Raw genomic sequence first — 20,042 nt, 5'->3', positions numbered from 1 at the left:
AAGACAAACAACAGATCATAAAAGAAAATGATAGAAGAAAAATTCAATGAATTTAATGTTAATAAATCATAAAATTTCTACATGAATTTCAATAATACACATAAATTACAAATTGTTATTTGCAGGAAAAAAAAAAAAAAAATTGAGTTGATGGGACATTTTGACCCACAATGAGATTTGGATTTACACAGATGTATCCATTCAAGATCGGTCCAAATCTTTGAACCGGGTCGACCCATTAGCCTGAATATGTTTTTTGTTTTTTTTTTTTCTGTTATGAACTTTCAAGTTGAAGAGAGGAGTTTTAGCCTTTTAGGAGATTAAGGAAGGCTGTTGGCCATTGTTGTTGTCTCTCTTAAGTTGGACTTTCAATTTCTTACCACCTAAATGGCGACCATTCATCACGTCAATAGCGTTCTGCGCGGCTGCTTGTGAGTCGTAACTAACAAAACCTGCAACCAACAGCAACAACAAAAGAATGCATTCTTTCTACCTTCACAATGAACCAGTTTTAAAAGAGGAAAAACCAGACAAATAGAGAGCTTACCGAAACATTTGCTTACACCAGTAGCTTTGTCTACAAAAACCTTGGCACTCAGAACAATACCGAAAGATTGAAATGCAGCCGCGAGTTCTTGATCCCCAAACTCCCGAGGTATATTATAGATAAACAGATTTGCACCTTCCGGACCTAAAGAACCAAAATAATGTTTCAGGTCTTAAAGGAATAGGAGAAGAAACTAATAAGATTTAACACTAACCTTCCGTTTGAACCACGGAACTCAAACCAATTCCTAAAGGTGTTGTTGACATGCCACTGTTGGCAATGCCAGGTGATATGGATCCAGGAGAGCTACTTAGAGGGCGAGGACTCACAATTCCTCTGGGATAAGCAAATGGAAAAGGATGACCTCGTACAGCAGGATAACCAGATCCCATGTAGTTAGCAGGAGGCATAGGAAAGTTTCTACGGGCCAAACGAGGTGGCACAGAGTCAGGCGATGTTCCTTGCAATGCATTGTTATTACCTTGGTTTGGTTGTGCAATCATATTGGGAAATGCAGCTTGGTTCTGAATTGGTGGTAGCATGTAACCATAAGTTCCAGGAGGCTGCTATGGAAATAGAAACGAGAATTTTATTATTTACAAGCTTGATGAAGACAAATCTTATAACGCCTGAACTAACAGAGTATTAGGCTCGTTTGCTTACATGATAACCATATCCATTATATGGTGGAACATAACCCATAGGTAATGCTCCAAACAATGAGGGATTTGTTGGATCAGCGTTAGATAATCGAGCGATGTGAGATTGAGCCTTTTGAAGTCTTCTTGTGTGTCTTTCTCGTTCTGTGTCTGCCCATTTGACAACTAAAGGAACAGTCGAACCCTAAGACGAAAACGAAAAAAATAATGATGAAATTTTCACACGACACACAACTCTGTGTTACAAACGGTAAGTTGTCAAACTATCAAAAGACAGTTACCTCCATTTTATGTTTTCCGTTGATGGATTCCATGGCAGAAACAGCTTGTTCTTTTGTCTCATACTTAAGAAAAGCACAGCCTAACAAAAACAACCAAAAAGGTCAAAACTTGATAAAGCATACTAACGAAACCAAAGATCACAGAGATGGATATAACCTTTGCTTGTTTGTTGAGCACCTCTTAGAATCTGTAGATCTTTTATGGTCCCATACTTGGAGAATAAAGATTGAACTTCAGCTTCAGAGACATTCTTTGGAAGCATACCAACAAAGAGCTTATGCTCTGGATTGAAAAATACAGTAAAAATACATCCATCAATTGATGATACAACAATGAAAATGGGTAAAATAGAGCACGAAACAACATATAGAAGCAGTTGAAATCGCGTTACCTAGCCTTTCCAATTCGCCATCTGCATACTTTACTTGCAATAGACTGGACGCCTGAAGAATCATAAAAAAAAAGTTAAATTAGGTAGAGACCTGACAAGGATTTAAGCTTGATAAGATCCTGAAGGTTATCGACAAAAGGCCGAAGAAATATCGAAACAACCATTTTTCAAGATGTTAAAACACACACAGAATTCATCCCAATAAATCACATTCTCATTTTTGCCAAGATTTTTCAGATTTTCATAAGAACAAGGATCAAAACTAACACTTTGCTTCAATTCAAGAGTGAAACAAAAGTGTTTTCTCTTGTATTTACACATTTGATCTAATTCTAGCGATTTCCTAGATAAACCATTGATAGCAGTTTCTTGGGTTCGAAGAAAGAAACCATTTCAAAACAATGTCATACTATTCCAACAAAGCTGACTCTAAAATCGAAAGATTCGATTCTGATTCGGGCAAAGGAAATTGATGTTCACCTAAACAGAAAGAAATGCTTCGTGCAAAACATAAATCGAAATCAGAAATTTGCTAATTCTGGAATCAATCAGAAACCCAAAACAAGTACAATGCAGTTCCAAAAAATCAGATATTAAGAATGATATGTTTTTTAAGAAAACCTCGAGATTCTAAATGATCAAAAAAAATATGTGGGATGTGAAATTCAATAATTAAAAACAAAACAACATCAAATCGCATTCAAGCATCTGAAAGAACAAAAAAAATCCCCAGAAAGAAAGAAATAAAAAATTGTCAGAGAATTAAAAAAAAAAAAACTAACCCCAGGCAATGTCTTCTTGTTATGGCAAGCATTGACCAACTTATCTGCTTCTTCTCTCGATGGACATAGCAGAAAACAACATCCTAAAATCGGAAGATTTAAATCACAAATTAGGGTTTCGAAATTCAAATAAATCTCGACGAATCAAACACCACATTTTCCAATCAAAAAAACTTCAAGAAAAAAAAAATCCCAAAAATCGAAGACAGAGGCGTGAAGAAGAAAAAAGGAAACCTCGAGAGGCGCGTGTAATCTTGTCCTTGATGATATTGACCTCGTCTACGACAGCGAACTCTTGAAACAATGTTAAGAGTTGAGATTCCGACATATGTTTCGGAATTTGTCCGACGAAAAGCTTTACGCTCTCTTCTTCTTCGTTTTTCTCCCTATTCTCCTCCTTCGCTTCCGCCATTGTTGTCTCCGTCTTCTCTCTCTCTCTCTCTTGACAAAAAAATTGTCGTCTTCGTCGTCTTCTCTTTCTCTCCTCTGAGTTTTTTCTCTCTCTATAATTTTTTTTGGTTTCTAAAAATTTATTTATTTAGTTGAAGAAACAAAAAAAGGAAAATCAATTATGGAGGAGAGGATGAAGAAAATGGTGGAATTTGAGGAGTTGGGGAAATTAAATTACATAAAATGTTGACAATAATTGCCCATTCTGTTACTACTATTTACGATATTGCCATTACAGCTGTACAAAGAAGGAAGGAGAAAGCTTTACGATGCGAGGGAACACTTCCGGTTGTTTTGTCTCGTTATGGGAATACAACGTAAATGACGATATTACCCTCCCTTTTTACGCGCGTCTTATTTGTGTTTCTCTTCTTTTTTCTCTCTCTCTATCTGTTTTTTTTTTAAAAAACAATTATTCGAAAAATGTGTATTGTAGTCAAACTTGTATTGTTTTTGTTTCAAAAAGGAAAGCTGTCAATTTTTATAAATAATTAGACAACCAGGATCTAAAAATAAACGAACATTTGATGTTAAAAACAAAAAAAATAATAAAAACGAAGTGTTGGGACTTAAAAAAACAGCCGATCTACGTATAGAATAAAATAATTTAGGTTCATATAATAGGTTAAATGTGTTCAAAATTTAAATTACTTTATTGCGAATTTTGATAAATTTTAAAATAAAAAAGGATGAGAAAGAAATTAATACAGTTTTTCGAACTTTTATTATATGTAGAATATACATATAAAGTTTAACATAGTTTTTAACGATGTCGTATTCAAACACGACAATTTCATTTAAAAGAACCGTTTTATTCTTTTCCTAAAATTAGTCAAAATATTTCATTTGCCAGTCGTCGGATTCTCTTAGCCGTTAGGTTCTACCATTTGTCAGTTTTTCAACAACTACTGATTCATTTCCCATCGTAAACTATTTTAAAAAAAAATCAATTTTTTAATATAAAATTTCATGCAAAAATATATGGGCATCTCATAAATATATTTTTACTTTTTTACTATTATTCTACAATCTTGTTGCCATATGTTTTGAAGGACTTTCTTGTAATTTTTTATAATACGGAAAAAATGAAATTCAATACCGTGTTTTTGAAATTTCTAGTATACAACTATATAAGGAATATACATAAAAATGCATTTTTGACCAATATCATAGTCAACTCCGTCATTTTAAGACAACATATTAATTTTTAGAAACTACTTCTAATATTTTATCTTGAGAAATTGTTAAAAATACCCCTTTTTCAATACCCCTTTTCAAAAATGCCCCCTTTGAGTGTCCATTTTTAAGTTTGCCCTCTTTTAATTTTTAATGACCATTTTACCCTTATTTGAAACAAAATTAGGTCTACAAAATACAAAATATTTTTTGGCGGGAAAAGTGATCCCGCAATTTTCCCGCCAAAACACTTGTAAAAACCTTTAAAAAACCTTGTAAAATTTTCCCGTAAAAATTTTTCCCGCCAAAAAATTTTCCCGCCAAAAAATTTTTTTTGCGGGAAAAGTGATTCCGCAATTTTTTTTGCGAAAATTTTTTGGCGGGAAAATTTTTTGGCGGGAAAAAATTTTACGGGAAAATTTTACAAGGTATTTTAAAGGTTTTACAAATTTTTACAAGTGTTTTGGTGGGAAAAATTGGGGGATCACTTTTCCCGCCAAAAAATATTTTGTATTTTGTGGACCTAATTTTGTTATATTTCCTTATATATTTATAATATCTTTTATTAAAAGAAGGGTAATTTAGTCATTTTGTACATAAAAGGGGTATTTTTAAAAATGGACATCCAAAAGGGGCATTTTTGAAAAGGGGTATTGAAAAAGGGGCATTTTTGTGAGTCTCCCTTTTATCTTTCAGCCGTTGATTTCTATTATCCGTTAGATTATTAGCTACTTCATGTTTTCTTAAAAAAGTATTAATTTATTTTCTATCTTAAAATACCTCAATACATTATTTGTATCTAATCTATATAACAAGTTCACACAAGAATATGTTGGTGTCTCATAATTTTATTTTTACATTTCATATATGTTAATTCTAATTTTATTTTCATCTATTCTAAGTTATTTCAAATTTTGTTTAAAACTTTATATATTAAAAAAAATGAAAAAGATGAAATTCAATATATTATTTTTGAACTTCTTAATATACATTAAACTTTAACATAATTTTTCATGATGTCATATTCAAACTCGATCATTTCATTTATGAGAATTGTTGTTAAAAAAATATGCAAAATACTTCTTTGTTAGTCGTGTAATCTCTCTATCGTTAGGTTCTACTAGTTGCCAGTTTCTCAATAAATATTTACATTTTTCACCTTGCAATACAATATAATGTTTATATCTTTTATATAAAAAATTTGTAAAATGATATATCGACATCTGATAATCATATCTTCACATTTTAGTATTTTTTATTATTTTCATATATTATGAAATATTTTTTGGTTGTTTCTAAATTTTTTTTTATAGACAAAAAATATTCAACAACTTGTTCTCGAAAAAATTAATATACCTGGAAGATATATAATAATTTACAAGATATTTCTAATGATGTTTATTTAACTTTGACATTTTTATTTAAGATAATCATTTTTACCTTTTAAAAAATAGTTAATATAGCTTTATTTTTATTTTTTTATTTTTTTTTTTTTCGTGTCATTAGGTTCATTTAGTTGTTACATTTTATGAGTTATTAGTTTTTCAACAAATATTTATTCATTTATTTAATCTAATCCTGCAACACATTATTTATATTTCATATGTATTAAAGAATTCATGCCAGATTATGTCTCAAAATTGTATTTTAATATTTTTACCTTTTTAATATCATTTTTGTAGACTTGTTTCATAAAATATGATGTACTTAATTAGTTTTTTTTTTGTTACTTTCAATCTTCTGTTTAAAATATTATTTTTAGCATTCATGGAAAATACAAAAATTTTAACATAGTTTTTAACGATATTTTTAGTCAAATTTGACAAATTCATCTATGACAACCATTTCATTTTTTCAAAAATAGATAGTTTACTTATCGAAATATTTACTGGATATGGGAAATATGAATTTGACATTCGTTTTATTTACCAATATCTGCACCAAAGTCTAATAATATACAAAATGCAAAGACAAAACATTATAAAAATTCAATGAAAATTTTGAAAATTGTCTAATAAACAGAGTGGAAACATCGGATATGTAGGACAACCCAAAATCCGTAAAGATGAGAGATCCATAATGTCGTCTTCTACCCAACAAAGATATGCGAAGTATCTCGAGAGGCTCGAAACTCTTTGATCTCCTCCACTCATGAATATGAAAACCGTTTCAACCTCACAAAGACCTCGTAACCTAAGAAACATGAAGTGAAAATCAGAAGAAATGGTTATTCTAAACTACCGCAAAAATTTTTGTAGAAGCAACTATACAGGATCGAATGTCAAAATCTAACATATGTGATATGTTTGTCATCACCGAGATAATAACGAAATCTAAAAAATTTCATAAACATAACAAATATTATAATATAAATAATATGGTTTAATATTTCTCAAAAAACATAAATACCATCTCCAATATTTTATTTCTAATTTCAAACACTGTCAGGTAAGTAGTTATAATGGTCTTGCAAATATATATATATATATATATATATATATATATATATATATATATATATATATATATATATATATACCAAACTGCCGAATAACCCTAATAACTATCAACTTCCACAAGTTGCATTTGCATTACGTATCATGAACCAATAACCCTAAATACTGTAGCTAGCTCTTGTACGACTTAATTATGAAAGTCAAGAAACCTTTTTAAAAGTAAACATTAATAATAAGAGAACCCTAATAATAATGAATAACATTCAAAGACTTTGTAAATGGATAAACACGAAAAGAGTTTGACCATAGGATCTAAAAAATAATGAAATAGAAGCACAACGGAAAGGTCACCGTCTAAGGGCAAAATGGTCAGAATAAATATAATGGCGAAAACCGTAAATAAAAGCGAAAACCGAGGGGCAAACACAAGCATGACAGACTGTCCCGCCAACGCGACCAAAAAACAAAGACTCGAGCAGCTCCAACTTGTTCCTTTCTCCAACGCCACAAAATTAATTTTTCTCATATTTCCAACAAATAGACCCCTGAATTTATTCATCTTTTGTATTTCGGCCCTACAAGTTTTTAACGTGCATGTTTGTGCAATTTTACGTCTTACCACAAAAAAAAAAATAACATAGTCAAAGCGTATTCTTGTCTACAACCAACTTCCACCATAACTAATCTAATATTAGAAATATTTGTTTGGATAATTTGGTTAATATTCAATTATAAGTAAACAATTTGTATTCTTCGTGATAGAGACTAGTATAATTATTAGAGTGACACACACTTTGTAATAGAGAAGTCATTTCGACATAACCACTACGTATTTATATATTTTATTTGGATAAATATCATTTCAATTCAATGCTTATCCAATCCTAATCAAAGAAAAAGGCTCAATTTCCATCACGCTTGGATCTAGATAACAATAAGAACATACCAACTTAAAGAGTACTTTTTTTTCTTTATAACAAAATTAAAACAATGTAGAATTACATCATCTTTTTCTGTTTTTGGTCATTATAGAAATGAAATGATGAATCATAGAGAATAAATTGTGAGGCGCAAAATTGTACAATAGATAAAAATTGTGAAACGTCTAATATTGTATCCAATCCCTTTTAAACAAACATATTAAAACACTACCACATCAATAATGAATTAAACATTTGATTAGGAAAATCTCACCTAGTGTGAATTTTTATTTTTATAAAAAGAATGGAGAAGAATTTATCTGGAACCAGACAAGCTTGGCACGAACCGGTCAGTGGCTACATTGTGTGAAGTCCAGCGAGTGATCTTAGCTTCTCGCATAGGATGAACGTGATAATCGTTTGTGGCCCGAGCCGTGCAAAAATCGCAAAGCCACTGTGTCAAGTAAACAAAACAAGCAGCATTTTTATATATTTATGTATTACGAATTATCAGAATGTATCCTCGTGAACAAGAAGGTTTTTTCTTTTTCTCTCACCCTTTGTAAAGTGCCAGAGGTCCTTCTTTGCAAACAACCTGATAGGATCATACACAATATCATACAAGGCAAGAAAGCAAGCAATGCCCAGTGAAAATGTATGAAAGAAAGGCTTACATTACCTTGTAACCGCAATGAAACCCGTTTCTGTAGATTCTGATGCTTTCAGAACCTTGCTGCAACATCAAGCGTGTTTTAATCATGTCTATGGGCGCCGTTATCAGTGTGCTTAAGACACCTGCAACCACACTTGAGCTTCATTCCTCAAGTGCTAGAATAAGTTAGTTTTTGGCGCTTCAGTTGATTTTTGTCTGAAAAAGAAACAGCAATAGTGACTGCTAAACTTTTACCACAAATGAAGTTGAAACCCTTCTTCTAAAGAAGTTCGTTTAACCAGAATCTGCAATTACAAGAAACTTTAGAAGCTGAAATGTTAGAAAGCAGCAACTCTTATTGAATCAATAAATGGTTGAGAAGCAGGATTACTTGACAATTTCAAAACAGAATTTTGGACTTTATGGTGCTCAAAAAGTGGAAAAGAGTAGTCTTAGAATATGACCCGTTTGGTTTCATCATATGTTGCAAGCTGTGAGGCTGTTAGTGCGGCAGCTCTAACCATGGCAGGACCAACTCCTTTCCATAAAGCTCCTATGCCTTCTTTAGAGACTATTTCCCGCACTTCTGCAATTGGAACTGCGTTTGGATTCATCTGCAACCTTACCTAACGAAAGGCATATTGATAAGTGTCTTAAAAACCAAGAAAGAGATCTAATGAACAGAATCAAAAAATTACTTAAGCTTTCATCTACCTTCACAACTTCAACCGGGTTGGTTAATGCTGTGGAAAACGCCCCAGCGAATGCGCCTGAGGCAATCTTGACCAAGACATTGGTAGATCCAAATGCCCAATCAAAAGAAACCTTGGTGGGTTCATATAATCCCAATCTGAGACCTCCATAAAGCACTGATCTAGTAAGAGCAGGAGTCAACCCCAAGTATAATGACCTAAACCCTTCATTCTTCATTAGTTGAACAAAGATTCCAGTCTGAAAAACATATCAAAGACTTCAAACTAAGTTAAATCAGCATCCCCAGTAACAACATGAAGAGGAGAAGTTCATCAAAACACTATTACCATTCCAATTAAAGGACCTCTTTGGCCGACATGCTGCATCTGCAATCTTACTTTCACTACATCTGGACAACGAAAACGACAAGAAGAAAAGATTTAAGAACAGTATGAAAGAAAAACAACCATTTTCTTCTCAGTAGTAGTTAAGCAGAGACTTATACACTGACCAACTACAAAATCAAGACTATACTGTTACATTATCCAAAGACCACTATCGAAGAACGCGTATTCGTAAGAAGAAACTTGAAAATCCATCACAAGTGCTACAAAACCTCAACAGAAAAAACCTATCTGCAGCATACAAAAGGCAAAATTGGAGCCAATGGTTCTAATTTCAAACCCAGAAGAAGGCAACAGGATCTAACCGAGAGGATGAGTGACGCCGGTGGCTAACGCAACGGACAATCCACTTGTGCCAAAATGAGACACCACCTTTGAAAACGGCGGAAGCAGATTCTGATGCTTCCTCAGTTCTTCCTTCCCTTCAACAACTACACAAATTCGGCGACACATTTAGCCAAATTATCGAAAGATAAACGAAAAAAAAAGGAGAAAGTATATCTCGATTCAAGTGAGAATTAGCATGATGAAACTAATAAACGAAATCTCTAGCATCATATTTGAGATTATGCAAATGCAAGGAAAAAGATCCGACCCACCTGGGATCGATGAAGCCACCGGCGGGGAGATATCTCCGATCATTTTTTTTTTCTTATGTTTTTTTTCTAATCCGTCGTGTGAGAAACGACGTCGTTTCATTAGGGTTATTAATACTCGTTAGATAACGTTGACGAATCTGAACCGTTAGATTCAACCCTTTTTATTAAAATTAGGCGAAAAGTGAATTCGACTCTCTCTCTCTCTCTCTGCACTTTCTTCTTCTTCCCCTCGCTGCTTCCGAAAGCTTCTCTGTCTCTCTCTCTCTTTAACTCGCAGGGTTCTTTGGAATCTTCTAACGATGCCGAGGTATAGGGTTTTAGATCTTCAACGTTATTATACTGATACAGAGATAACTGATTAAGTTCGAGATTAGGTTTTTAATTACTTGTTTGATTTTTGATTTTCGCAGGTATTACTGTGATTATTGCGATACTTATCTCACTCACGATTCCGTAAGTTTGTTTTTATTTCTTCCCTAGTAATCGATAACTCGTTGTAGCTGATGAACTAAAAGTTTGGTTATAAATTGATATCGATCTCCGGCGGTGCCTGTTAGGTTTCCGATTTGGATTCTAGTTTAAAACAAGTATGCTATTTACATAAGTATGTCACACTGGTTCGCTTCTTGCCTTTGACCAGCTTGATTCATTACTTGGAATCATGGTTTTGTGGTTAAGCTAAAGTTTTCCTATACAAATTCAATTTTGTTTTTGTGAAGTGAACTTAGTTAGATCCAATTTTGTTACCAATTTCCGATTGAAAGTTTATTTATCAATATAGTTGCATTTTGTTATCTGTAGTGTCTTCTCGTATCTGTAAAGTTTTATATTTGATCTTTTTCAGCCATCAGTAAGGAAGCAGCACAATGCTGGTTACAAGCACAAGGTACATAAAGAGAGTCTAGAGAATGTTTTTTTCTTTTCTTTCTTTTGTATACATGGTTTTTCTTAATGTGTTAAGAGTTTGATGATCTTTTCAGGCGAATGTGAGAATATACTATCAGCAATTTGAGGAACAACAAACCCAAAGTTTGATTGATCAGAGAATTAAGCAACATCTTGACCAAACTGGAGGGTATCCACAGGTTGGAGCTGTGTTTAATCAGCATATGCTCGCCAGACCTCGCCCTCCGATGATGCTACCACCTGGAGGTATGCCTATGGGTATGCGACCTCCTGTTCTACCGAGACCCATGATGCCTGGTCAAGGTAATTTCTGTTACTTAAATAGTTACCCTCTTGCTGTGCAGATTTACATTACAAAAGTTTTAGTTGATAACTTTCATATAGTTATCTTTAGAAAAGACTAGAGATGATGAATTAGAGTATAATAGAGAACTTCATCAATATAGGTGATTTGAGAAACTTGACATGGCAAGAAACTTTGGGTTAAATTGTACAGATGGTCAATATGAGCTTTGATTGTCACTTCTTGTTGTGTCAGACCTTACGAAATAGATTTCATTCATTTAAACCATGTCGGTCAAATATCGATTAGTATGTTTCATACATAGATATTCCATTTTCTTTGCGCACAATTATTTGAAGTGAGATGTACTATTGTACCTTTGCAGGATACATGCCTCCTCAGGGAGTACCACAGATGATGGCACCGCCTGGTGCTCCTCTACCTCCACCTCCTCAAAATGGTATTCTGAGGCCACCAGGAATGGCTCCCATACCAGGTCAAGGTGGCGGACCACCTCCCAATTATAATGGACTACCTCCTCCTCCTCCTTATCATACAAATCCTGCTGCTCCACCAAGTGGTAGTTTCAACAATCCGAACCCCAACAATCCGAACCCCAGTGCTGAATCTCCTGAAAGCAACGAGTAGAGTTAGTAGGTCTGAATGAATCATTTTTCTCCTGCCAAAAAATTCTCAGAGCTGTTGTTCAACACAGTATCTTACCTTTTCTAATCCAATTTATGTGAAGAGGTTTAGAACTAATGTATGTGAAATGCGTCATTTCTATGTGGTAGATTATTGTATCCATTAGAGTGATGCAAGGGGGAAAATCTGAGGTTTCTTATCTCTTTAAAACAAACTGGTTTATGAAAGATCTATTAAAAGGCTTCATTCATCGCTTGTACCAACCAGTAAATGAGTGAGTAGAAAGAAGTAGACATGATGCTGTAAACTTATGTGTTTCTTTGGTTTCCTTTCTCTGAAATTGAGAAGAGTCCATGCCTGGAACAAGAGAGAACCAAAAAATTGTAAGGAGATGTGCATTTGACAAATTTATGTTCTATCCATTATAGTTGGTTGGTTCGTGGTTACACAAACACACACTAGGATTATAATCTCTGAATTTGTGATAATGTGGTTGCAAACCTGGCATATTCCAGTTTCTGAATCACGATTCCATTCAGTAAAAGCTCAGAGGTGAAAATTACAGCTCCTACATTACAAGTGTTTATGGAAAGATTACATTGATTTAACTTAAAAAATTGTTCTTTCTTAGTGTAAAACTGGCATAGACGTTACCTTGATTAATGAAAGGAAGACAGAAATCCCGATCCTCTTCGCAAGAAAGAATCATCAGATCATCTGGAAAGTTTCTATCCTTTGCAGCAATTATCTCACGTACCTCCACTACCTGATAAAGGAACTCATAACCAACCATCCTGAAGAAGCGCTAAGATGTCTATGAAACAAAATCTCTCAACTGAAGTGAGTTGTTCGTACCTGCCCTTGAGTCATCTTCACTAGGTCAGTAATCATACCTCTGCTTGGTTTAATGTTGGGAGTGATGCAGACTTTTAACCCCTATGAATAAATGTGAGATATATGATTTCAGATATTCGTGAACAAAGGATTGAGCTCTGATAAAAGCTCAAATGAGATAGATTGTGACCTTAAGAAGGGGATGCTGCTTCGCACGGGCCAAAGATGTAAGCATGCAGAACCCGTCTTTTTCCTTTTTGCTATCCCTCAAAATGTAACTCTTCTCATCTATCAAGCATCTTGTTTGTGCACAGCTCTCTAGCCATAGAGGCGTAACAACAAATTTACCAAGGGCTATGGCTTCCAACATATTCCTTGTCCGAGCAAATCTATCTGCTATGAAATGTGTTGAATCTGCTGAGGAAGATGCCGGAGAAATTCCCAGTCGAACCATTATCTATGGAAGAAAATAGGGAATTCTTGATCAATTGTAACCCATATGACGTAGTATATATACTTACACTGTCAAAACTGATAAAAAGGAGGCTAGAACTTAAACCTTCTTCTGCTGCTTGGTTGTTTCATCATCCAAATTATGGCTGAACAAGACTCGAACATGTGCCAAGTTTCTTCGTCTCCTTAGGTCTTTCCACACGAAGTCACCTACTATTCCAGGTTCTCCAAGCCTCGTAGTAAGCTCCTTCTGAAGGAATAACCTGGGAAAATCTTTATTGCAAGGGCTTTCATGACTTCCGTCATATATTTTCCTCGGAGATGCATGATTTGCAATATTCAAGTCAATGACTCCTGATTGGCAAGAAGAGGCTTCTCTTGTCCCACTTAATGATACTCGTAACCTGCTCGACAAAGTGTTGGTTTCACTTCTGTTTTTAACTGAACTAACACCCCACGATCTTCTAGGTGGGACGTGATGCCTTTGCATAAGACGCGATCTTTTGGCCCTGGGATGCCTCCATTCACATAAGTTGAGAAGACATGTTGTAACAGAGACGTTTGTTCCGGTCTCTTCCTTGGTGAATTTTCTCTTCTTCTTAGAGTTTCTTTCCTTGTGTGGAGCACTAAGCAGACTACTCAAGTTGTCTCTTTCAGGTCCACCCTCAATGGTATCCTTGTTCCTTCTAGAAAAATTACTAACTTGATCCCTCATTTCTGATAACTTCCCAGGAATTTGGTCTGATTCACAAGCTTCTTCGTTAGTGCAGGGAGCATACACTAAAGCACTCATTGCTTCAGCAGCAATTTGAGTGTTAATACCAATGTCAATAAAGTCTTCCTCGGGTTCCAAGTGCTCCTTTGATGCCTTATCCTGAAACTGAGCATCCTTCTGTGAGATAAACATAATGCCCTGACTCAAACCTGATGCTTGTTCCATCTTATGATGTTTTGCAGAACTGTTCTGCATAAATCTTTGTGTGCGATGAGTTGAGACTTTTCTATCCTCACACAGATCCATAGATCCTTTCTTCACTCCAAGATCAATCATTGGATCATCACCTGCAACATGATCCTCTCTTCTCTTGGAGCATGTAATGCTTGCACGAGTGACTGGAGAGTTTTTAGGGTCACTCACATCACACTGATCACTACCCCAATCAAAGACACTCATTTTCCTGGTTGGACTTCTGGTCTTGATTTTTTTGGCAAGAGATTGACATCCTTTAGCACCTGTTACAGGAGGTGACTTCCTTCTCCAACTATTTTCCGGGAGCGTCACTGGGGACAAATCTAGATCTTTGTCCATCAGAAATTGATCCACAAAACCAAGGGCATCTGCTTGTGTTGACTCTCCTGGTTCCTGAGAATCCAAAAGTTCCAGCCCTGGACCATGACTATTAGCAGTAATCCGCGAAGAACCTTGGAAACCGGTCACAGTATCACAATTTGATTCTTGCTTTCCTTGAAGAAAGAGATACAGTAAGATTGATCCGAGTTAATACAACATATTTTTGCAAAGAAGATGGATTAATGGCATCATAACAACACAAAGATATGTTTACCTATCTGACATTCGTGATCATTCGATCCATCAGACTCCAAAAGTATATCTCCAGCTTTCGGTCTTAGCTCCCGCAAACATATCGGCTCACCAGCAGCGACACTTCCATTTCCTCCATCTTCATCCTCACTATCATCCACCACCACTTCGTCGAGACCACAATTTCCGATGTCTACGAGCTCCGTATCATCGTAGAGATTTTGAAATGGGGTTTCAAGTAACGAGCTATCAAGCACAATTTCTTCATCAATCGGCTCTGTATCTTCAATTTCTCCGCATCCCAAAACCCCATTAACCTCATACCCTAAGAGAAATCCAGAAATGAAATTGGTACAATGAATGTACCACCTCACAATCTACAATTATCCAGAAAACAAGACAATCCGCAAGAAAAACAAAAAAAAAGAGGAAAGTACACAAATCGTAATCTCGAAACTCACTGTGATCCGAAGAAGCTGAAGGAGACTGCGAATCGGAGGCGAAAACTTCGGTGTCCATAAGATTGACCATCGAAACTCGATTATCAAAGCTGTCAAAGAAGAAATCGAATCGCAAGAAGCGCCCAATTCATGTACGATTAGAATCAGAGAAGAAACCCTAGAGGTTCCATTGACGATAACTGGTGCTGATTGGCGGGAGAGAGACGAGTCCAGAGCTATGACGAGTGGTTTTGAAAAGCATAATTCTATAATACGATATTTATGGGTTCTATATATCTAATATAATGTTATAGAAAGATCAAAATTGGGCATTTGGTCTAGTGGTATGATTCTCGCTTAGGGTGCGAGAGGTCCTGAGTTCAATTCTCGGAATGCCCCAATTCTTTTTATTTTTTCTATGTCTAAATATTTCAATAAGAAAACAAGACATGTTACCTCAATTTCTCTTCTCAGTTTGTCCACAATGTTCTTCTCCCTTTTAATCTTCTTCACCTACATTTCAGGAAAAAAGATTATATATTATGTCTTCTAGAAGGAAACGAAACTACTTATTCGACACCTCATAAAAACTTTGGTATTTTTCTACTCTTTGTATGCGATTTGGTGAAGAATCTTCATGAATTTGGTCAAGTGAACATTTAAGAATGTTACAAATTTATCGACATGTCAAAGATTGGCAATACTTTGCTTTTCTTTTCCCTTCCTCTATTTTTTTTTCATGAGTGTGAACTTGCTTATTTAATAACATTACTTCTTTTTTTTTTTGTGATAATAAATAACATTACTTTCATTTCGTAAAGTAATATTAATAACATTACTTTACGATATGAGTTAATTAATTTATTTGCTAGCAACACATGGTATTAGGATTGTGTACCTTTGTTGATATATGAGTCACTTGTTTTAAGAACACATTTCATTACTTTGGACTTTGAAATTCTAAGTTAAAAATCTTTGGTTTGTTTTCTTGGTTAGATTTTATACGTGTCATAATCTAAACCAATTTGCAAATATGTATTGTTGTTTAAAAAGCTGATATGCTACCAAGTCTTCGACTTTATATAATCTGCCAACAAATAGATACATCTTATTAGGTGGGAACACCATTAGATATCAAATGAAAATAAATGGGTCAAAAAAAGAAAAAAAAAAAAAAAGGGTCGTATGCAATGTCTCTGAATAAGAACATTTGTCTACTGAACAAAATATATCATAATGTTAATTATTAGCTTTCTGTCGGGTTATGAAGATGGTATTGGTAGGTACGTTGTATAACAGTAGAAATGAATACGTAAATATTATTCATTATTAGACAGCTCATAATAAGCACCAACACATGCCACAGGCATTAGAGGTTTAATTTTTTAAAAGGTTTTCTTCTTTTCTTTTTTTTTTAACAAAAGAAAGGGCCTTTGATTTCAAAAAACAGGGTTTAAAATTCTTATTGATATTGCAATAAAATTCCATGATATAACATATTTTAGATTTATATTAAAGATTTTTGACACCAAAAAAAAAGATCGATGTTAAAAAATAGTATGTAGTTCAACAAAAAAACTCAGCCTATTAGGCTATTACAATCTTGTTTTGGGAAGAAATCAACACATGCCTTAGTAACTTTTATGTTCCTTTTTTTTGTCTTCATTAGCAAATCAAACCTTTTACAAATACACTTGCATGCTAGTATGCTTAGATTCTCTCTCTCTCAAGACCACACATTATGTACCCTCTATATCTATATAAGACGTAAACACAGGGACCATTCTCTTCAAAGAGGAGAAATCAGAAGTTAGGAAACGACAAAGATACCGATCTATCTCGGAGCAATAGCACAAACATGTTTCAGATTGGGTCAAGCATCCTCCTTCTCTATACATACTTCTTCATTTTCTGCAGATTTAACAATGAACACTCTTTGTTCTAACTTTTCTTTTCTATGTATGAAATAGAAAAAACGCATTATATAAGAATGTGAGCAAGAACTTCCTTATCAACGGAATCTCCTCTTCCGCATCATCTCATTCATGTTCAAGGCAAGTACTATCTTAATCCCACTCTTCAATGTCTCCAGAATTAATGAATAAAAAATCTTAATTTTTTAGAATCTAATCTAAATAGTATCAGATTAATATCAAGTATTTTGAGAAAGTTGCAAGAATATGCACTTTGTAAGTCCATGTGCATGTTGAAGAAATTTTTTGTTTCCTTGCTAAACCAGATAGCATCTTGAAAAAAAAAAAAAAAAAACTGTAATAAATTAATGTAAATTATTATATATTTTATTAATAAATATCCTTACATTGTCTATTTTTTTTTTTTTTTTTTTTTGCAAATGAATTCTTTTATTCATTGTAAGTTGGGATAAATGAATCAAACAAAGGCCTTAATATGTTTATATATATATATATATATATATATATATATTTGATCAAAACTAATATGTTTCTATATATACGTCTATTTGTGAATGACATATATAAAGTAATTTGATATTACAAGTTGGTTGCATTGATTTGTCTTTTTCGACAAATCTTATCTTGAAGTTAGAAAGCTTTTATTCTTCCCACCAGCTAAGAAATGTCAAACGTGTTATCAGAAAGAGAAGAAATGTGAGACATAGTTTATCTTGTGAAAACATAATCGAGGAGATGATATTTGAACACAATTTTGAATCTAAACCAAATCATATATTAAGATTCAAAACCAACTGTTTTTAACATTTTAAAGTTTTGCTTATAAAACAGAATATCAGCCATAAGAAGTTAAACTGGAAAACTAATTTAAAAATGATTACATTATAGATTTAGAAATATGAGAAGTTTTACCTAATACAAATACTGAATCTATAGTTGTTATGTTTTAGGAAGCTAGAAGGTAAAGTAGCACTCATCACAGGAGGAGCAAGTGGGATTGGCAAAGCAACAGCCGGAAAATTCATCAGCTATGGAGCCAAAGTTATCATTGCCGATATCCAACCACAGATTGGGCGAGAAGCCGCGCAAGAACTCGGTCCCAGTGCTGCTTATTTCCCATGCGATGTGACCAAAGAATCAGACATTGCTAACGCAGTTGACTTTGCTGTCTCGATCCATACAAAGCTCGACATTATGTACAACAATGCTGGTATTCCCTGCAAAACACCTCTTAGTATCGTGGATCTTGATCTCAATGTTTTTGACAAGGTATTGATCTATAAGAACATTTGAAAGAACGAGGGTGTGAGCATTTGGTTTTATCTGATCATCTTCCTCTTATGTTCTGCAGGTAATCAACACAAATGTCCGTGGAGTCATCGCAGGAATCAAACATGCTGCTCGTGTGATGATCCCACGTAATTCCGGATCCATCATTTGCGCAGGGAGTGTCACGGGGATGATGGGCGGTTTAGCACAACATACCTACAGCGTCTCAAAATCCGCTGTTATCGGAATTGTAAGATCAACAGCTTCAGAACTATGCAAGCACAGGATCCGGGTCAACTGCATCTCTCCTTTTGCAATCACAACATCATTTGTGATGGATGAGATGAGACAGATTTACCCCGGTGTTGATGACTCAAGGCTAATCCAGATAGTGCAGAGCACAGGAGTGTTAGATGGAGAGGTTTGTGAACCGAGCGATGTAGCTAATGCAGCGGTTTATCTCGCTTCCGATGATTCAAAGTATGTAAATGGGCATAATCTGGTGGTTGATGGAGGATTCACAAGTGTAAAGACGTTAGATTTCCCTGCACCTGACCAAGTGAAGTAACAAAACTCAGATTCATAATTTACAATGACACTGTTCTTGAAACCTTCAAGTGAACTAAACTAAACTAGACTAGAGTCGCTAGACTAGAGTAGGCCGGTTTCTATTCTGTCAACAATCAAATTTATAGCTGCATTTGCGGATGTGAAAGCTCCATGGAAGCTTTCTTGGTATGAAATTGAGGTTAAATCTTGAGCCATCTTCAACAAAATCTCTCCCATGTCAGTTTCTTTCTCAAGCAATGAACTGTAATATGACTTGGCAGCTACTTCACTGATCTCCACATTGGTTGGCTCAGGGCAATACTCATCATCCAACCATTTGTGTAGAGTTACTCTCAACCATTCAGATTCCTGAATAAACATTTCAAAATCAGCAATCTAAAAAATCATACCATATAATCAAAGCAAGCAACTTTTTATCTGTTCTGTTTTCTCATAATTAAGCAATTTTATGAGAAAAAAGAGAACCAAAAATTAGCATTCGAGCAAAGCAAGCAACTTTTTAACCAAAAACAGAGGAACCTTAAATCAGCATTCAAGTAAGCAATGTTGGGGATATTTGAAACCAGAAGCAGGAGAATTGCAAAACACTAAAAAGTCAATTGCTTGAAAAAAATTGAACATGACGTTTGATGGGAGCGAGAAAGCACCTCAATGGCCCTAGAAGGGAGCAACCACTCTTCTGGAATCGTGAGGGCTTGTACGGATGATTCTGAGCCTTCTTCCCCTTCATGGGTCGAAGATTGAGAATTTCTGAGTTTCAAAGACGGAAATTTCGGCGCCGATGTTATCGGAAAGCTGACTGGTCTTCTCCGAATCGTCGCCGGAAAATCAAAGTGTTTGGTTAATGAGAAAGGATGTAAATTTACGACGTTTCGGGTCACGTATGAGCAAACCCATGAGCTCATTCTTCGTCTCGTGTTCTATCACTTCACTTCGTTGATTATCTCAAGAGGCTCTCTTTGGTGGCTGCAATTGAATTTGAGCGAGGAAGATAAGATGACGTCATATTTAACTGCTCGTGACGTGACTGTCTTATACGACGACGTTTCAATGAAGTGCCACTTAAAACGATTCCTGTTTTTTTTTTTCCTCCTGACAAAGAAGCCTAAGATCAAGATCTCTTATTTGTTTTCTTGGGAGGCGCACTTGAGAGC

General features: G+C 34.7%; 7 protein-coding genes, 1 long non-coding RNA gene and 1 other non-coding gene across 16 annotated transcripts; 4 read left to right on the top strand and 5 right to left on the bottom strand.

Moving 5' to 3' along the window:
* Positions 1-31: 31 nt before the first annotated feature.
* Positions 32-3,552, bottom strand: LOC9308865 (RNA-binding protein BRN1). 4 transcript variants are annotated; one of them, XM_021020747.1, is made up of 9 exons: positions 2,896-3,552; positions 2,662-2,744; positions 1,880-1,931; positions 1,645-1,770; positions 1,488-1,567; positions 1,211-1,390; positions 762-1,110; positions 548-691; positions 43-452 (listed from the first exon to the last, which is right to left on the bottom strand). In XM_021020747.1, the coding sequence occupies exons 1-9, from the start codon at positions 3,071-3,073 to the stop codon at positions 313-315; spliced, it is 1,332 nt and encodes a 443-aa protein (XP_020876406.1). In that variant the 5' UTR covers positions 3,074-3,552; the 3' UTR covers positions 43-312. The 4 variants fall into 4 exon arrangements, with proteins under 4 accessions (XP_020876404.1, XP_020876406.1, XP_020876405.1 ...); XM_021020746.1 differs by having other exon boundaries at positions 762-1,113; positions 2,896-3,498; XM_021020745.1 differs by having other exon boundaries at positions 32-691.
* A 3,273-nt stretch (positions 3,553-6,825) lies between these two features.
* Positions 6,826-7,710, bottom strand: LOC110227236. Its single transcript, XM_021020838.1, is given in 3 exon segments — positions 6,826-7,208; positions 7,211-7,262; positions 7,264-7,710. Coding segments are annotated over 3 exon segments (330 nt in total). The 5' UTR covers positions 7,303-7,710; the 3' UTR covers positions 6,826-6,969.
* Positions 7,711-7,807: 97 nt separating this feature from the next.
* Positions 7,808-10,105, bottom strand: LOC9310948 (mitochondrial substrate carrier family protein ucpB). 4 transcript variants are annotated; one of them, XM_021020778.1, is made up of 10 exons: positions 10,012-10,105; positions 9,718-9,843; positions 9,520-9,643; positions 9,356-9,417; positions 9,030-9,266; positions 8,780-8,941; positions 8,571-8,620; positions 8,343-8,475; positions 8,221-8,258; positions 7,808-8,117 (listed from the first exon to the last, which is right to left on the bottom strand). In XM_021020778.1, the coding sequence occupies exons 4-10, from the start codon at positions 9,392-9,394 to the stop codon at positions 8,021-8,023; spliced, it is 756 nt and encodes a 251-aa protein (XP_020876437.1). In that variant the 5' UTR covers positions 9,395-9,417; positions 9,520-9,643; positions 9,718-9,843; positions 10,012-10,105; the 3' UTR covers positions 7,808-8,020. The 4 variants fall into 4 exon arrangements, with proteins under 4 accessions (XP_020876437.1, XP_020876435.1, XP_020876436.1 ...); XM_021020776.1 differs by lacking the exon at positions 9,520-9,643; XM_021020777.1 differs by lacking the exons at positions 7,808-8,117; positions 8,221-8,258; positions 9,520-9,643 and having other exon boundaries at positions 8,359-8,483.
* Positions 10,106-10,204: 99 nt separating this feature from the next.
* LOC9308864 (U1 small nuclear ribonucleoprotein C) lies at positions 10,205-12,108 on the top strand. Its single transcript, XM_002874834.2, has 5 exons — positions 10,205-10,318; positions 10,422-10,464; positions 10,856-10,897; positions 10,992-11,220; positions 11,586-12,108. The coding sequence occupies exons 1-5, from the start codon at positions 10,311-10,313 to the stop codon at positions 11,846-11,848; spliced, it is 585 nt and encodes a 194-aa protein (XP_002874880.1). The 5' UTR covers positions 10,205-10,310; the 3' UTR covers positions 11,849-12,108.
* A 4-nt stretch (positions 12,109-12,112) lies between these two features.
* LOC9310947 lies at positions 12,113-15,355 on the bottom strand. 2 transcript variants are annotated; one of them, XM_021020714.1, is made up of 8 exons: positions 15,137-15,355; positions 14,698-15,000; positions 13,239-14,596; positions 12,870-13,136; positions 12,701-12,781; positions 12,500-12,611; positions 12,347-12,413; positions 12,113-12,202 (listed from the first exon to the last, which is right to left on the bottom strand). In XM_021020714.1, the coding sequence occupies exons 1-8, from the start codon at positions 15,204-15,206 to the stop codon at positions 12,154-12,156; spliced, it is 2,307 nt and encodes a 768-aa protein (XP_020876373.1). In that variant the 5' UTR covers positions 15,207-15,355; the 3' UTR covers positions 12,113-12,153. The 2 variants fall into 2 exon arrangements, with proteins under 2 accessions (XP_020876373.1, XP_020876374.1); XM_021020715.1 differs by having other exon boundaries at positions 12,166-12,413.
* Positions 12,630-13,063, top strand: LOC110227251. Its single transcript, XR_002331026.1, has 3 exons — positions 12,630-12,724; positions 12,813-12,906; positions 12,994-13,063. It is a non-coding gene; the product is annotated as an uncharacterized LOC110227251 (long non-coding RNA).
* Positions 15,356-15,442: 87 nt separating the features above from the next.
* On the top strand, positions 15,443-15,514 carry TRNAP-AGG. The gene has a single exon. It is a non-coding gene; the product is annotated as a tRNA-Pro (tRNA).
* A 1,307-nt stretch (positions 15,515-16,821) lies between these two features.
* Positions 16,822-19,074, top strand: LOC9308863 (zerumbone synthase). The gene is made up of 4 exons (XM_002874833.2): positions 16,822-16,987; positions 17,086-17,169; positions 18,000-18,318; positions 18,401-19,074. The coding sequence occupies exons 1-4, from the start codon at positions 16,974-16,976 to the stop codon at positions 18,884-18,886; spliced, it is 903 nt and encodes a 300-aa protein (XP_002874879.1). The 5' UTR covers positions 16,822-16,973; the 3' UTR covers positions 18,887-19,074.
* On the bottom strand, positions 18,842-19,874 carry LOC9308862. The gene is made up of 2 exons (XM_002872747.2): positions 19,536-19,874; positions 18,842-19,236 (listed from the first exon to the last, which is right to left on the bottom strand). Exons 1-2 carry the CDS (start codon positions 19,791-19,793, stop codon positions 18,970-18,972), a joined length of 525 nt encoding a protein of 174 aa, XP_002872793.1. The 5' UTR covers positions 19,794-19,874; the 3' UTR covers positions 18,842-18,969.
* Between the last annotated feature and the right edge of the window lie 168 nt (positions 19,875-20,042).

This window comes from Arabidopsis lyrata, assembly GCF_000004255.2.
Source record: "Arabidopsis lyrata subsp. lyrata unplaced genomic scaffold ARALYscaffold_6, whole genome shotgun sequence".
NCBI lineage: Eukaryota > Viridiplantae > Streptophyta > Magnoliopsida > Brassicales > Brassicaceae > Arabidopsis > Arabidopsis lyrata.
The sequence above is the reverse complement of the archived record's forward strand: the minus strand, read 5'-3'. Positions and strand labels throughout refer to the sequence as shown.

What these genes read in the sequence shown, in the direction of transcription:
- LOC9308864 (XM_002874834.2), top strand. An exon ending in ATGCTGGTTACAAGCACAAG is followed by an intron (nt 10,898 to 10,991) that starts GTACATAAAGAG and finishes TGATCTTTTCAG; the next exon opens with GCGAATGTGAGAATATACTA. An exon ending in ACCCATGATGCCTGGTCAAG is followed by an intron (nt 11,221 to 11,585) that starts GTAATTTCTGTT and finishes GTACCTTTGCAG; the next exon opens with GATACATGCCTCCTCAGGGA.
- LOC9310947 (XM_021020714.1), bottom strand. Translation starts at nt 15,206, where the DNA reads ATGGTCAATCTTATGGACACCGAAGTTTTCGCCTCCGATTCGCAGTCT. An exon ending in CAACCAAGCAGCAGAAGAAG is followed by an intron (nt 13,137 to 13,238) that starts GTTTAAGTTCTA and finishes TTTCTTCCATAG; the next exon opens with ATAATGGTTCGACTGGGAAT. An exon ending in AGCAGCATCCCCTTCTTAAG is followed by an intron (nt 12,782 to 12,869) that starts GTCACAATCTAT and finishes ATTTATTCATAG; the next exon opens with GGGTTAAAAGTCTGCATCAC.
- LOC9308863 (XM_002874833.2), top strand. An exon ending in TCATCTCATTCATGTTCAAG is followed by an intron (nt 17,170 to 17,999) that starts GCAAGTACTATC and finishes GTTATGTTTTAG; the next exon opens with GAAGCTAGAAGGTAAAGTAG. An exon ending in ATCTCAATGTTTTTGACAAG is followed by an intron (nt 18,319 to 18,400) that starts GTATTGATCTAT and finishes TATGTTCTGCAG; the next exon opens with GTAATCAACACAAATGTCCG.
- LOC9310948 (XM_021020776.1), bottom strand. Translation starts at nt 10,054, where the DNA reads ATGATCGGAGATATCTCCCCGCCGGTGGCTTCATCGATCCCAG. An exon ending in GGTGGCTTCATCGATCCCAG is followed by an intron (nt 9,844 to 10,011) that starts GTGGGTCGGATC and finishes GAATTTGTGTAG; the next exon opens with TTGTTGAAGGGAAGGAAGAA. An exon ending in CCTCTGGCACTTTACAAAGG is followed by an intron (nt 8,118 to 8,220) that starts GTGAGAGAAAAA and finishes TACTTGACACAG; the next exon opens with TGGCTTTGCGATTTTTGCAC.
- LOC9308862 (XM_002872747.2), bottom strand. Translation starts at nt 19,793, where the DNA reads ATGAGCTCATGGGTTTGCTCATACGTGACCCGAAACGTCGTAAATTTA. An exon ending in TCCCTTCTAGGGCCATTGAG is followed by an intron (nt 19,237 to 19,535) that starts GTGCTTTCTCGC and finishes ATGTTTATTCAG; the next exon opens with GAATCTGAATGGTTGAGAGT.
- LOC9308865 (XM_021020744.1), bottom strand. Translation starts at nt 3,073, where the DNA reads ATGGCGGAAGCGAAGGAGGAGAATAGGGAGAAAAACGAAGAAGAAGAG. An exon ending in TGGCGAATTGGAAAGGCTAG is followed by an intron (nt 1,771 to 1,879) that starts GTAACGCGATTT and finishes TTTTCAATCCAG; the next exon opens with AGCATAAGCTCTTTGTTGGT. An exon ending in ACGGAAAACATAAAATGGAG is followed by an intron (nt 1,391 to 1,487) that starts GTAACTGTCTTT and finishes TTTTCGTCTTAG; the next exon opens with GGTTCGACTGTTCCTTTAGT.